The sequence below is a fragment of the Magnolia sinica genome, chromosome 14 (genome assembly GCF_029962835.1).
Source record: "Magnolia sinica isolate HGM2019 chromosome 14, MsV1, whole genome shotgun sequence".
NCBI classification, from domain to species: Eukaryota; Viridiplantae; Streptophyta; class Magnoliopsida; order Magnoliales; family Magnoliaceae; genus Magnolia; species Magnolia sinica.
Genome location: NC_080586.1, coordinates 9553590 through 9567938, shown reverse-complemented (window position 1 = coordinate 9567938; position 14349 = coordinate 9553590). Strand labels below are relative to the sequence as shown.

Genomic DNA, 14349 nt, shown 5'->3' with positions numbered 1-14349 from the left:
CAGCGTAAAAATTTCTTATGGTCCACTTTGTCATGTTTATTTTCGGTCTAAGTAGTAACAATCAGGTCAACACTCACGTGGACCAAGTGAAAACACATATGTCGTCGATTTAACAACTTTTGTAGCATATAAATTTTTAAATAGTCGTTTAATTATTATTTTCTTATGGTGTGGTCCACAACAACCCTTCCATCCCCTCCATTTTTGGGCTCATGCCCTAAAATTATTCGCATATAACACATTCATCATGAGTGGGGTCCAAAACTTTGACACTCTTGTGCTAACACTTCAATAATCCAGTCCTACCTAATTGGTGCTTAAAAAATTGTCCATGAGACATGTATTAACTTTAAATTTATTAATTAAACTTATGGAAGTAATTCCAACCTCAAACATGCCAAAATCCAATTGCATAGTTTTCATTGTTAATTTGTGGACCGCTTATTCTTCCAACCAGCCCTCTTATTTTTTTCAAAATTCACCTATCCAACAATGTCCACCAATTCACAAGTGGAATAATGCCAATAAATTGCATGAATTTGAGGCTGATTTGGGGCATGGATTGGTCCTCCAAGTCAGCCCCAAATTGGCAACGCGATCTAACTGAATTTAATTTCATTTTTTAAAAGAACTATTGGGAGAAATGATATCAAATTGTTAAGTATATAAATTAGATATTTAGAAAATTAAATATATGAATTATGTAGTCAAATTCAGGTTATCTGGTTCATAAATTCATCAGACAGTCCGATACAACTTCTCACCAAAGAATGGACCGTTACACCACCATAAACATGTTCTAATTTATAAATGAATGCATATTTGGAATGCTTAGAATATTCTGGATTTAATCCATATTTTTTCATATCTTTTTGGCAAAAAAATTTTTTGCGCCGTTACGCCCCCGTATCCGTATCGGTATCGGAGGGCACCGTTACGCCAACCGATACCGATACGGGACACCTTGCTTGGAAATCAAATCTAATGTGCAAGTCTTCAGACTCTTCACTTAGATAATCAAATGGTCATTTATCCGAATGAAAATCCAGACTATCATCAAACCAACCATTAAGCATATAGAGATAGAATGCCATTTTCGTAAGTGTGAAATTAACAACTGAATTTCTAGCACAATCAATACTATTATCATTCTAGGAATAAGTGGCGGATATCCTAAATTGTTGTTTAAGTGACAATTCCTAGGCATTAGACAATATCCACTTGTCTAGTACAAGTTTTTCAGGACTTGATAACAAGTTTATACGAAAATGAAAGTTTATCCTTCAAAAAAGAAAATGAAAGTTTATCTTTCAAAAAAGAAAATGAAAACGAAAGTTAAATCAAACCTAATACTAGGTTAAGTGATTAGAGTGAAAATCCATACTATTGAAATTGTGCGGGATAGTCTACCATGACGCGTGCGGAAGCTTGGTGGAGCTATAGAATTATGGCTAAGTCCGAGAGGGGGGGTGATTAGGACCAATTAAAAATTCTACAATTAAAACTCAATTGCCTACTTAAATTAATTTATCAATTCAAACTAAGGAAGGCAATTAACACTTAGGCTTCCAAGCCATAGTGGCTCCAATCACATAGATTATAAAAGATATGCCAACTGATCTATAGAGATAGTGAGCTTGTGTGTGCTTTGCAAGTGTTTAGCATACAATCCAATTCAAGCATTCGTATAATCTAACTAATAAATGCATAAGTATGAATAGAATTACACATATTCACAATCGCAAACACAAGCATGGATAGTGGTTCGGTTTTCCTACTCCACTCCTAGCGGGTGGGTCTACCGATGGTGGTTTCGAGTCATTAACAAACCCACTGTCAGTATTCAAATTGTTGGTATCGCTACAAGTTTCGCTTGCTGGAGATAAAGATATAATATCGTTATCGCCGATAACCGGAAATGTGGGGAAAACATGAGAAAACGATGTAATTTTTCAATGAAACTTCAAGAGATACCTAAATACACATATTTACATATTTAGGAATAAAATAATTGTAAAAAGAATGCATACATAATAAGTTTCTATTTAATTAGGGCGTAAAAGCATGTGCTGTCATAAGAAATCGGTCCAATAGTAGCACAACAATCACTCAAATCTCATTAACCAATTAAAAAGCATAATGCATTCATACATTTTACAACCATGCATAGATAAGCATATAAATTAAACAAAATATATATACACAATGATCCAACCATCCATCCAATCCATCCAACCACCTAGCCATCCATCCCATCCAGCCAACCACCCAACCATCCCATCAAATCATCCAATAATCCAAACATTTATCCATCCATTCCATCAAATCATCCAATAATCCACCATCCAACCAGCGTGAGTGTGTTAAAAAAATAAAAAATCATCCAGTAATCCAAACATTTATCCATCCATCCCAACTGTCCAATAATCCAACCATCCAACCATCCCATTCATCCATCCGTGCCATCAAATCATCCATATATCCATCCCATCTATCCATCCAACCATCCCATCCAATCATCCAAACATCCGTCCCATCCATCCATCTATCGCATCAAATCATCCAAACATCCATCCATCCAACAATCCATCCATCTAATCATCCCATCCAACCATCCATCCATCCTATCCAACCATCCATTCATCCTATCCAATCATCCATACATCCATCCCATCTATCCATCCAAACATCCATCCAACCAACCCATCCATCCCATCCAATCGTCCAAACATCAATCCATCTATCCATCCAAACATCCATCCATGCATCAAACCATCTAACCATCTGGAGTGGATGAGGTGCGGTCTCGGCCTCACCTAAGAGGGTGGCCCCCACCTTGATTTATGTATTCTATATCCATCTATTTTACAAGATCCTTTTAGGGCATGAACCTAAAAATGAAGTGGATCCAATTCTCAAGTGGACCTTATCATAGGAAACAATGGTGATTGACCATAAATGGGCCACAAAAGTTTTAGATCAAGCTGATATTTCCTTTTTCCTTTCATCCATGTTTATGTGACCTTAGAAACTAGTTGGATGGCAAATAAACATTATGGAAAGATTAAGATGGGCCCTAGGAAGCTTTTAATGGTATGGCATTCAATCACCATTGTTGTATGGTCCACGAGATTTGGATCTTCATTTTTGGGCTCATGCCATAAAACGTTTTGGCAAAACGGATGGACAACGTGGACATAGAATACATAGATTATGGTGGGCCCCACAGTAAGGGCCTCACCATCTTGGGTGAGGCCTAGGCTCGAGCGCACCTAATCGGCTGCCCTAATTATCCCATTCTATTCTATTCTTTATTTATTTATTTATTTTTTAATTGCATTTTTTTTCGTAAAGTGTTGGTGAACCACTTTTATTACATAATGTGAAACTCACACTCTAAAAGTAACTTAAAAGTTACTTAAACTATTAGTTTTATTTCCATCCAAAACAGTGGTGACCCATGCTTTTAAATGGCGAAAAAAGCACATTTTAAAAAACTAAAAAAAAATAAAGTTAAAAGCAAAAGAGCTTCAACCCCTCCTTCAAAACCCTAAAAGTCGATGCACGTTCCCTCCACAGCGGCCGCCGCAACGTAGGTAGCTCTGTTCGATTCTCCTTCCATAGGTATGGTTCTATTCAATTAACCCTATCTAATCTAATCTCTCATTTATTTTTATTTTATTATTATTATTTTTTGAATTTAATGCTATATACAGAGAAATGATTGTTGATATTTTCGTTGTCATCAACGTTATCGACGATATATCGCTGATATTTGGAAGAGAAACGATTTTTTGGGTTTTCGGTATTGCAAGTCCAGCGATACCGAAATTAGCGTCGATAATATCAATTTTTCATCGACAATACGAACACTGCCCACTGTTGCTTCTAGTGGATTTGACGCTGGGTTCTAATCCCCAACTAGAAAAGAAATCAAACTCGATCTCGAGATGTGCCGGCTGGGATGCGGCAGGCTTGGAGGGAGGGAACGTGAGGCAAGGTGATTGATGGCTTTCAAACAGGAGTTGGAACTAGTGCAAGGGATGTGGGAGCGGATGGGGATCCGCACAGTCCACTTTCGTTGGTTCCTGAGCCAGCAACGACGCCTTTGTACTATAGTATGGTCTAGTCGTTACAATGCCTCCTTGCTGCCAACGCACACTACTAGGAGAGTCAGCAACACCCTACAATATGGGGTCAAAAAGCCAAAATAAGTGATTTTTTTTAGCCCTTATAAAAAGAAAAGTGATTCTTGAACCTCTTTCATGCTCATGTCACCTCGAGGTACTACAAAAGAAAAAACTGCAAAATCCCTCCTCGAGTGTACCGGTATTCACCATCGGAGGTTTTCAATAAGTTCACCTCTAACCTTTACAGCCCTACGCAATGACCTAAATATACACTCCTGTCGGAGGCTCCCTCGCAGACTTGGTTTTCTGTCGGCTAACCAATAACCGCGGTCCTAATCCAATGATCTATGTTTACTCCCGCCAAAGGCTCCCACGGAGACTAACACGTACGCACCCGTGTCCGGTGACTTCAGCTCTACACAAGAGCCTAGGTCCTACACAAGAACCTATTTAAGTTTAAGTCATAAACTCTTACACTCAATCCTACACAAGGAAAGAGTGTATCATTGGACTCTACAATTGACACTTGTTAGATTGAGCCCCTTTGAAGCACCTTGCTTGGGTTGCTTGATTGATGCTCTCTTGTGCTTCAATCAGCTCCCCTTGTGCTCTCCCGATTGATGACGCCGATGCTTCAGCTCCTACGATCATTCACCTTGCATGTAATGTGCCAATGAGGTGACTAAGGCAAGGGAGGTGGTGGAATCTCATACAACTAATGGATAGTTGATTTCCTGGGGGATTCACCTAGATGAGTGTTCTAGAGGATTTAGACAAGGATATAACTATTGGTTTATGTCTAATTCCTAGAACAAGGTGGAGATTGAGTACATCTTTAACATGAAGGTTGAAATCCTCATTAAAGTGGTAAACTACAAGAAGATAAATCAAATCTCTTAGGTTTAGAGGCTTAGGATGAGGGATATGAGTGAGGAATCACCCAAGCCTCTATTGCACCAAAAACCCATTAGAATGCCCAAATGTCGAATGCCCTATATGAAGGAATCGAGTTCTAACGGTAAAAAAATGAGTAGAAAATGGCACCTTCGATCAATCGATAATATTCTAGTCTTTTTCTAAAAGCTTGCTGGACGATTTGGGTTGCCATCGATCGATCGACCAGGGTTTATTGATTGATCGACAATTTGATCGAGTCCGATCTAAGATTTGTCGATATGATCGAGAAAATCCAAAAAAGGAGATTTGTTTGCTTAACATTTCTGGCGACCATCGATCGATCGAACCTTCGATTGACAACACAAAAGAGCCTACTGGTTTGGGCATTTTTGTTTCCAGCAGCTCGGAACCTCTATAGCCTTTTTAAGCATGTTCCAATTAAGCTCCTAAGGCTAAGGGATGATCTAACAAGGGTTTTCCTATTAAGGTTAGGATCATCTAGAGGTTAGGGTTGTTTGGGTCTAAGGTTAGGGTCACCAAGGCATGTCATTTACCTATTCTTCACTCCTTGATCCTCCATGTTCTCTTATTTCTTCGGTCTTCAGCTTTCAAGGGCTCAACCGACTACATGACACATAGACTCACGTGATTGACAAAACAAGTGCACTAACAACTATCATATCATAAGCACACATACAGAGTTAGAAAATCACTTTCATTGGAGAAGTAGCATCTGAGGGATCATGACTGAACATCTATCCTTCAAGGTGCAGTCACCGATTATGCTCTTTTGAACTGCTATAACACTTGCATAGCATGCTTGCAGTGCTTAGATTAAAAAATAAAAATCAATATGAGGTGGGTATGTAAATGTGTAATAGTAATTATTTTCCTGATGTCAGTGTGTCTGCAGTCTTTGGTTTCTCTTTACCATTCAAACTTGGGGATGTTTCTGTCAAGCTCTAAACTTCCATGTATATATGCTTATCAAGGTCAATATCCCTGAAAGTTGTCACACAATTCAAATATAGCAACCCCATGACCTGGTAAAAGGGGAAGGTTGATGTTCAGTGCATTGGCGATTGTAAAACTTTTGCCAATCTGCCATTTAAACCCAAGATTGCGGGGAGAAACACTAAAATGATGTTGATGATGATGCTGTATTCAAATCTAGTAAATGTATCATGAAAGGATGAGAATAAGCATTTCAAGAACTTGGTTATTTCTTTCAGCAGGAAGGATAAGTCTCTCTTCTTCTCTTTCTTTTTCTTTTTTTCATGAACGGAATTTTATTATTAGAATAAAATGAGAAAGAAATGCTAAAATGGAAGTTGATGCATGCTTGTTGTGGTTCACTAAGAGTAAATGACTGGAATAGAAAGATGATGCCAATCAACTGCTTTTTCTGTCGGCAAAGAAATTCCCCAGATAGAACCACTGCATAAAACAGTTTCTAAAAGAGCTTATTTTGGGACCACTTTTTTTTTTTTTCCAAGAGTGCTTAATTTGGGACTGTTATATGTTCACTAGCCAAAAAATAGAATCTCTCTGTTAGTTAACTTATCCAGCATGAAGTCTCCGATGTATGTGAACTGCTACAAAGATCTAGACCAAATTGAAGATATCAATAGGCTCATCAAAAGTCTATTTCAAAGCAGAGACTCACTATGCTGATGATGTGGATTCACTCTCTACTACCAAGTTTGAACCAGTAACTGTAATGAGCTGCTGACAACAAAAGCACTTGAGAGGCTATATACCTGTGACTCAACATAATCACATGTTCAGGATGTTAAGGCCCCAGCAGGCTTGCATCGGCCGAATACCCCTAGTCGCCTCACTATTGATGTGCTTCTGCATACACCCCAACACACACACAAGAAAACATTGCTCAACAAGTACCATGTATGAGAATTCTTTTTCTCCCAGGATGCCATATTCATGCAATGGCGAGGCCTTTCTTTTGAAGTCAAATCTAATCTGATTCATATGTAAAGTTGCAAATTTTTAAGAGGTTCCATTTTTGTTACTCGTATCTTTTGGATGGACATTTCTTGGGTTGGGAGTGTTTTCTGTTCCAGTGAATGCTGTCTTTTAGATAAAATCTTTTAGGATTAGAGAGAATTTCTTTATGATGTGTATTCTGGGTACATTCTGTAATTGGATGCTGATCTTTTTCTTTTACTGAAACAAATGTTTAGTTCATTGATGGCTGCTGTAACATGTTTTGTTGGATTGCATTACGGGCACATAATTGTGAATTTTAAGGTATGATTCTCTCAGTTATGATTCACTGTATATTTTTAAGCTAAATTGCTTGTTTAGTTTTTACAGCTTTGCAATTTTCATTTTGTTTAATGGTTTAATGCATCATTGCTATTAAATAAGTTAGTTATATTGCTTGATTGATGTATTGATTGTTGCTACTATGGCTAGACTTATTTCACTGATTTTTGGTCTTCTGTCTTATAGAGCAACGGGCAGCAGTTACTCCTATGGTCCCTGTCTTCCTTGTTATTTCTACTATGTGGATTTGCAATGGAGGCATTAGGTATAATTTCCTAAAGGAATCTATTGTTTGCATATTAATCCATACTTCGCTCAAATCACTGGCGCATGTCTTTCATTCCTTTCAGGTATTCCTTTCAGCAAACCTTTGTACACGCTGAGCTACATGTGTATCACAACTGGAGCTTCGGGCATCCTTTTAACCATCATTTATTATATAGTGAGTCCAATGTTCTTGTCTACTCAGTAATCTTATGGATTCTACGTTACATCAACCAGTCATGCTTTATTAGACGGAATGTTGGGCAATTAAGGAACTACATGTTCATAGGTTGAGTGTAGCTGAAATGAGGATATTGGGATGGATGAGTGCCAAGACGAGGAAGGAAAACATTAGAAATGAAATGCATTTAAAGGAACTTAGTAGTGGCTCCAATCAATGTTCGCAATATCAGTATCGCGTTATGTATCACACCCTTAGGATACAGATATGTATCGGTTATTGCATGGGATATATCGTTTGTATCGGTTAATGTATCGCACTTTTTGGGAAACATGGGGAAACATTGGGAAATTGGTGTGTGGGGTGTAAGAGTGTGTGTTTCTCATCTTTAAAAAAAAAACCATTGGGAAATTGGTCAAATTTTTCAATGAAACTTTAGGGATTGTTAAAAAAGACCTTAATACACACTTTTAAATCATAATATCTAAAAAAATTGCACATAACAGGTTTCCTATATATGGGTCCTAAGCTATCCACTGTCTAACTGAACTGATGCAACTATATTCAAATTGAATTCATAACATTTATAAATGTAAGAAGACGTTTATGAAAACACAACCAATTCATTTAAAAGCAAAAGAAGAAGTTGAAATTCAAAAATATACCTATGAATGAAATTTATAATTTAATATTTTCTTAATTAAAAAATAATTTTTTTAATATTGAAAATTGTCAAAAACTTATTAAATCAGTAGGTGAGCCCTTATTCATGTTTGGTTTCATGTTTGGAGTGCAACATTGCAAGCAATTTGGGATAATTGGGGAAATTTCGAATTTTCCCCAAATCGGGCCACCTATACTCGAATTTTGAAATTAGAGTGTACGTGATGATCATTTCATCAAACACTCCTAAATACTTTGAAATTACTCTCAATTGACCGTTGGTTGAAGGTAAATTTTGAAAATTTTTTTTTTTATTATTTTTTAATTTTATATATATATATTATATATATATATATATATATATATATATATATATATATATCTGAAAATTGTCAAAAACTATAAATCAGTAGATCAGGCCTCATAGATGCTTAATTTCATGTTTGGAGTGCAACATTGCAAGCAATTTGGGAGAAATTGGAGAATTCAAAATTTTCCCAATTTCCCCCAAATCGGGTCACCTACACTCAAATATGGAAATTAGAGTATATGCGACGATGAATTCATCAACGACTTTTAAATACTTTGAAATTACTCTCAATTGACCGTTGGTTGAAGGGAAATTTCGAAAAAATAAAATAAAATAATTTTTTAATTAAAAAAACTATATATATATATATATATATATCTGAAATTTGACAAGAACTTAACAAATCAGTAGATCAGGCCTCATGCTTGATTTCATGTTTGGAGTGCAAAATGTCAAGCAATTTAGGAGAAATTGGGAAATTTCGAATTTTTTCCCAAATTGGGCCACCTACACTCAAATCTCAAAATCGAAGGTTGAAATCCTTGATTTTCCATGCTAAACATGAAGAATCAAGGATTTCTTATGATTTCACACTCATTTTATATGATTTTTTTAAAAAAAGAATCAAAACACAAAATAACTCACTGAATGAGAAACGGCTCCAAATGCAAGAAAATATTGATTCTGACTTCAAATGTGGGTTTTTCTCCCAAATCCAAGCAAAGGGCAGACCGAAACCCACACACTAACAGCTTGGATAAATCTAAAGAAAAATGGGAAAAAATCGGTTTTTGGGAGGGCAATGTGCTTTTCTTGGAAAGTATCAATGATATTTGTTGATATCGATAGATATCATTTATACTTGGTAAAACCCTTTAGAAAAAAGTGGAGATATCTCGCAATATCGCCAATACTTTGCAATACATAGCGATAGCATGCGATATTATCATCGATACTTAGGATTTTGGCCTTTCGAGTGTTACTCCCTATGGATTGCGTATCGCTTATATGCGGTATCGATAATATCGGCCGATATTATTGATATTGCAAACACTGGCCCCGATAGGTAATAAGATGAGGGAAAATAGACTTAAATGGTTTGGTCATGTGCAGTAGAGACCAAGAATTGTGCAGGTTATAAGGAGTGAGTTGGTACAAGTTGAAGGCTTTAAATGGGCAAGGGGAAGGCTGAAAAGGATGTGGATGGAGGTAGTAAGACAAGACTTGATGACCAATGGTCTAACTTAAGATATGGCCTTCAATGAAGTGGTATGGCAGAACAGGATTCATGAAGCTGACCGCTTGACCCCAATTAGTTGGGGTAAGGCTTAGATGATGATGAAGAATTGTTTTGTAATTTTCTCAATTACAATTAAATAACAGAAAGCCTTTTCCCACCTTCAACAAGATTGGTTCCATTCTCATAACTTTGAGGTGTTTGGCCTTTTGGGATCAAGTACTCTCTCTTGAAAAAAAGTCAACTATTAAATGGTAACCAGCTAGAAATGTTTTTATATGGGTTCTGTTAGTGCATTTTGACATAGGAATGATTTTGCATGGTGCAGGTTGATGTCAAGCATTTTCAAAAGCCAGCTGTGCTACTTAAGTGGATGGGAATGAATGCATTCATTGTTTATGCCTTGGCTGCTTGTGAGCTGTTTCCAGCAGCTCTTCAAGGATTCTATTGGCGTTCACCTGAAAACAACCTGGTATTTCTCTTTCTTCCATCTTGCTTAGATTTTCCCAGAATAAAATAAAATAAAAAAATCTGCTATTATTTTCCTTTTTTGTCGGTAGGTTGGGCATAATGCTGATCAAGACTGCCAAGATGTTTCTGATTTTATTTGCATGAACCAAAACTATAATAATAAATTAGGGGCCCATTTGGCTTCTCAGCAAAGCTGAGTGAGCATGATTCTTTTCTGCCCCAATTAATTTGATGTTTCAAGCAAGACACCAAACATTAAGGATTTTTTTTTTTTTTTGGTTTGACAAAAAAATTGTTAAATTAAATGTGAAAACATTACGAAGGGCGAAGGGTGGCTGTATTGAGGATATTTATATGGGGCAGAAAGGGTGTAAGATGGTATTCTGCAGAAAACGGTCTGTTTCTGCTCTTCCTCGAGTGCATGGTAGAAAATATGACCATTCATTCCATCAAATTAGTTGCTTGGTTTCCAATTCAGGATAATCCGCTCCAAGCATTGTAAAGCTGCATTATCTTGCAGCAGTACTTTCTTTGATCCGGTAATATTACTATGAAAAAAACAAGAAAAGCAGTTCTTTTTTACTTTTTCTTTGAAGGGTCACAAATGCTGTTTATTATCATTAATTATGCATGATCGGACAAATTCCTGATTGAAATGATTGCCTGAAATATCAATCTAGATGTCGTATTGAAATCACTGCCTGTACCAATCTAGAGGTATTATAAAAACAAGATGCCTGATTGAAAGTGTTGCCTGTATAACAGTCTAAGGCCCTGTTTGGCAGTGGCCTAAAAATGAGTTCATCTCATTTTAGTTGACAGTAATTGTGTATTAGAGATCTTGATTTCTAATACACAATTATTGTTAATTAAAATGAGATGAACTTATCTTTAGGCGTCTAGAAATCGTTGCATGGATGAGGAAATCACTGCCAATACCAATGTAGAGGTATCTATAAAAAGAAGAACAGATGGTTGATTGAAATCACAGCCTGAGATAATAATAATGTTTATTTATATCACCATTTATGTTTAATAATTTACCTGGCTAAGAATCTTCTTCAGTTTCTCTTCTTTGCCACCAAAATCTTTGTTATCCAAGTGCCATTATGAGGCACCCAGACTAGCCAATTTCTCGAAGAATATAGTATATTGGTACAGTTAATTCTACTTTATTCTTTTTCTCATGTGATTTATTGAATTAGTATTTACTTTTTAAAAGACTTAATATCAATAAGCTTAAGATGTTAAAATATTTAATTTTACAATATAAGTTTGTTGTTGACTTGTATGTTTTTTTTTGCGAAATGCGGTGCTGGTTGATGAGACTGTAGAAGGGGGAAATGCCAAATTGGAAGCTTTGCAGCAAGGCTCTAGAGTCGAGAGATTTAAAAATTAGTAGAACCAAGACTGGGCTTTTGGAACTTGATTTTTAATCAACCTATGTAATAACCTACTACATATCACCTTTGGGAGTGTTGTGCGCTCACTGCCAATCCTAAGCCTGGATAAAGGAGGGCTCTGTCAGGTTGGCAGCCAGCACGAAACTTTTGCCATAACTTTCATCATGAATCCTGACAACATGACATCTCAAACTCATGCTAGGGCATGCTATGGCCCTTGATAGAGTGGAATGGTGAGTTGTGTACCTGACCCCAGTTTGTTGGGATAAGGCTTAGATGATGATGATGACGACGACATGGCTTTTGGAATGCAACTTCAGTAGGAATAGTCAGAGGCGAGGCTTTAGTTAAAATATGGCTAGTAGGTGCCTTACTGTAATTTCTTTGTTACCTTGGCTCTGTCATTCAAAAGGATGTACCGAGAAGGGTGTTTCAAACAGAATTAGAGCTAGGTGGATCGTGGATGAAGTGGAGATGTGCCTTTGGAGTGGTGCGCGATGAGCGCAACGCCAATCAGAAAGGGAAATTTTTATGAGATGGCTACTTGACTGGCAATGACATATGGATTTGCTTGAGAAAACTTAAGAAGAGTGGAATCATGAATAGATTGTTTCAAGCAACCTAAAAGTAGCCCCAACAGGAGATAAAATGATTGAGAGCTAATTGAGAGATCACTCCATGTGCTAAAGAGAACTGGATACAACCATTAAATGGGGAACTTTTATGGGGGTAGAAGGAATCAAGAGGAGAATGCGAGAAGGTGGGGGCTTGTTCAATTACCATGGAGGATAGGACCTTAGATGGGAAGGGTGAAACAGGGATTCCTAAGGCCGATCCAAATACCTCAGACAAGGTTTTGAAGACGAAGGTGGTGATGGTGTGGGTTATATAATCATTTACTTTGGAACTGAATCGTTATTAACAAGCTTAAATCCCATTATTATTATAGCACTGACCAAAGTCAAAATCGGAAGAAGCAAATCTCTTGCATTTTTTCAAAATTAAGAAACCCTTTGTTTAGTTATGATGCATGATACTCACAGAACCTGTTGAAGTAGAAACATAAAGATTGGGCCCCACCGTGTATTCGTTTTATCAAGTAGTTTGGCACTGTTGCCCGCATCTGTATGTTTCTATTCAGCACCTATCCATAATTCCACATCAATTGCTTGACTTCAAAACCTGCAATTTGCAGGTGAACACTACGGAGCTGTTATTGCAAACCATATTTCGATCGAAAAGGTGGGGCACATTGGCATTTGTATTGCTAGAAATCCTGTTTTGGTGTCTTTTTGCAGGTTTCCTCCACAAGAAAGGCATGTATGTAAAGCTATAGTGGCAGCTGTTATTGGCATGTCCATCCTCCTCTGTGAATAACTCTTATGGCGAATCTGAATTTAGGCCATTTTCTAATGTAGAAACTAATCATAGTATTGTTCTAATATCAAATTTAGTTCAAGGGCTACTATGATGAATGGTCATATCCCACCTGTGAGCTCCACTATGCATTGATAACTGCCAATTCAACGGTCGTATCCAAGTCGGGGCCCACAATCGTAAGGCTACGTGGATGATATTGCCAATGGTTGTGTTGTAGGGGTGCAAACAGGCAGCATTGGCTTGTTAAGATCCATGACCACAAGTTGCCCCTGACTGGGGTGAGTCACAACTCGACTCAGGACTGGATGAGTTAGTCCCAGTCTCCAAATCTCTTAAACCATGCCTGATAGACTGTGGCCTAATTCCTAATTTAATTGTGCAAGTGGGGCCCATGTTTCATTGATCCAAATAAATTGATTTATGGGTCCCACTATGGATGGTTCTGGAACAAGAAGTTACCCATATTAGACGGATCCTAACCATTGAAAAGGCAGCTAACAAATAGACGGTCATGAAAGAAAGTACAGCAACACTGCACTTTCAACCAGAAAAAGGGCCAATTGTCACGTAGCTAGGATCTTCCAAGCTGGAGAAATTCTGGTGTATGGGCCATCCAATGTGAGGCCCACCATTTTCGAACCATCGAATCATGGCCCCACTTGTACAAACTGAAAAACCGAAAGCTACGTGCAACTTCTCGCCCGAGAAATGGAATATGTGAAATTATTCCAAAAGGGGCATTATAACACTGACACATGCCTTAATCGGTTTAGTCATGACCGGGGTAATTTCGTAATATAGCCAAAGGATGAGATGCGTACCTTTCTGACATTCTCTTCCCGCATTCACATTGCTTATGAAGTGCTACGGTTATTCGCGCAAGGACAGATTGAAGAGGCTGATCTACGACACGTGGACATTTGTTTGAAATCCGAGGAGCCCAGAAGCTCGGGCCCACCATGTAGATGACCTGGCCCTAACTCAAGATTGGTCCACTCATCAGATGGGCCACATCTATTTTTTAAAAAAAATGTACGGTTAACAGGACGACTTCCTACACCCGTCCTAGGGAGCCGTTCATGGGTCCGACCGTGATGTGTATTTGAAATCCACTCCCTCCATTTGCA

The 14349-nt window shown here is 37.6% G+C and overlaps 1 protein-coding gene across 3 annotated transcripts in view; it reads left to right on the top strand.

Moving 5' to 3' along the window:
- Nucleotides 1-13330, top strand: part of LOC131224773 (uncharacterized) — a 34633-nt gene extending 21303 nt beyond the window's left edge. The window contains exons 9-13 of one of the 3 annotated variants that reach the window (XR_009161175.1): nt 7229-7295; nt 7500-7578; nt 7664-7755; nt 9845-9940; nt 10297-10410. Coding sequence is in view for 2 of the 3 variants with exons in the window: in XM_058220124.1 (XP_058076107.1) it covers nt 7229-7295; nt 7500-7578; nt 7664-7755; nt 10297-10440; nt 13038-13178 (523 nt within the window). In the remaining variant the exon portion in view is untranslated. Of the gene's footprint in view, nt 1-7228; nt 7296-7499; nt 7579-7663; nt 7756-9844; nt 9960-10296; nt 10441-13037 lie in introns of those variants that run through there. The other 2 variants (XM_058220124.1, XM_058220126.1) reach the window with 2 other exon arrangements.
- The last annotated feature ends 1019 nt before the right edge of the window (nt 13331-14349 follow it).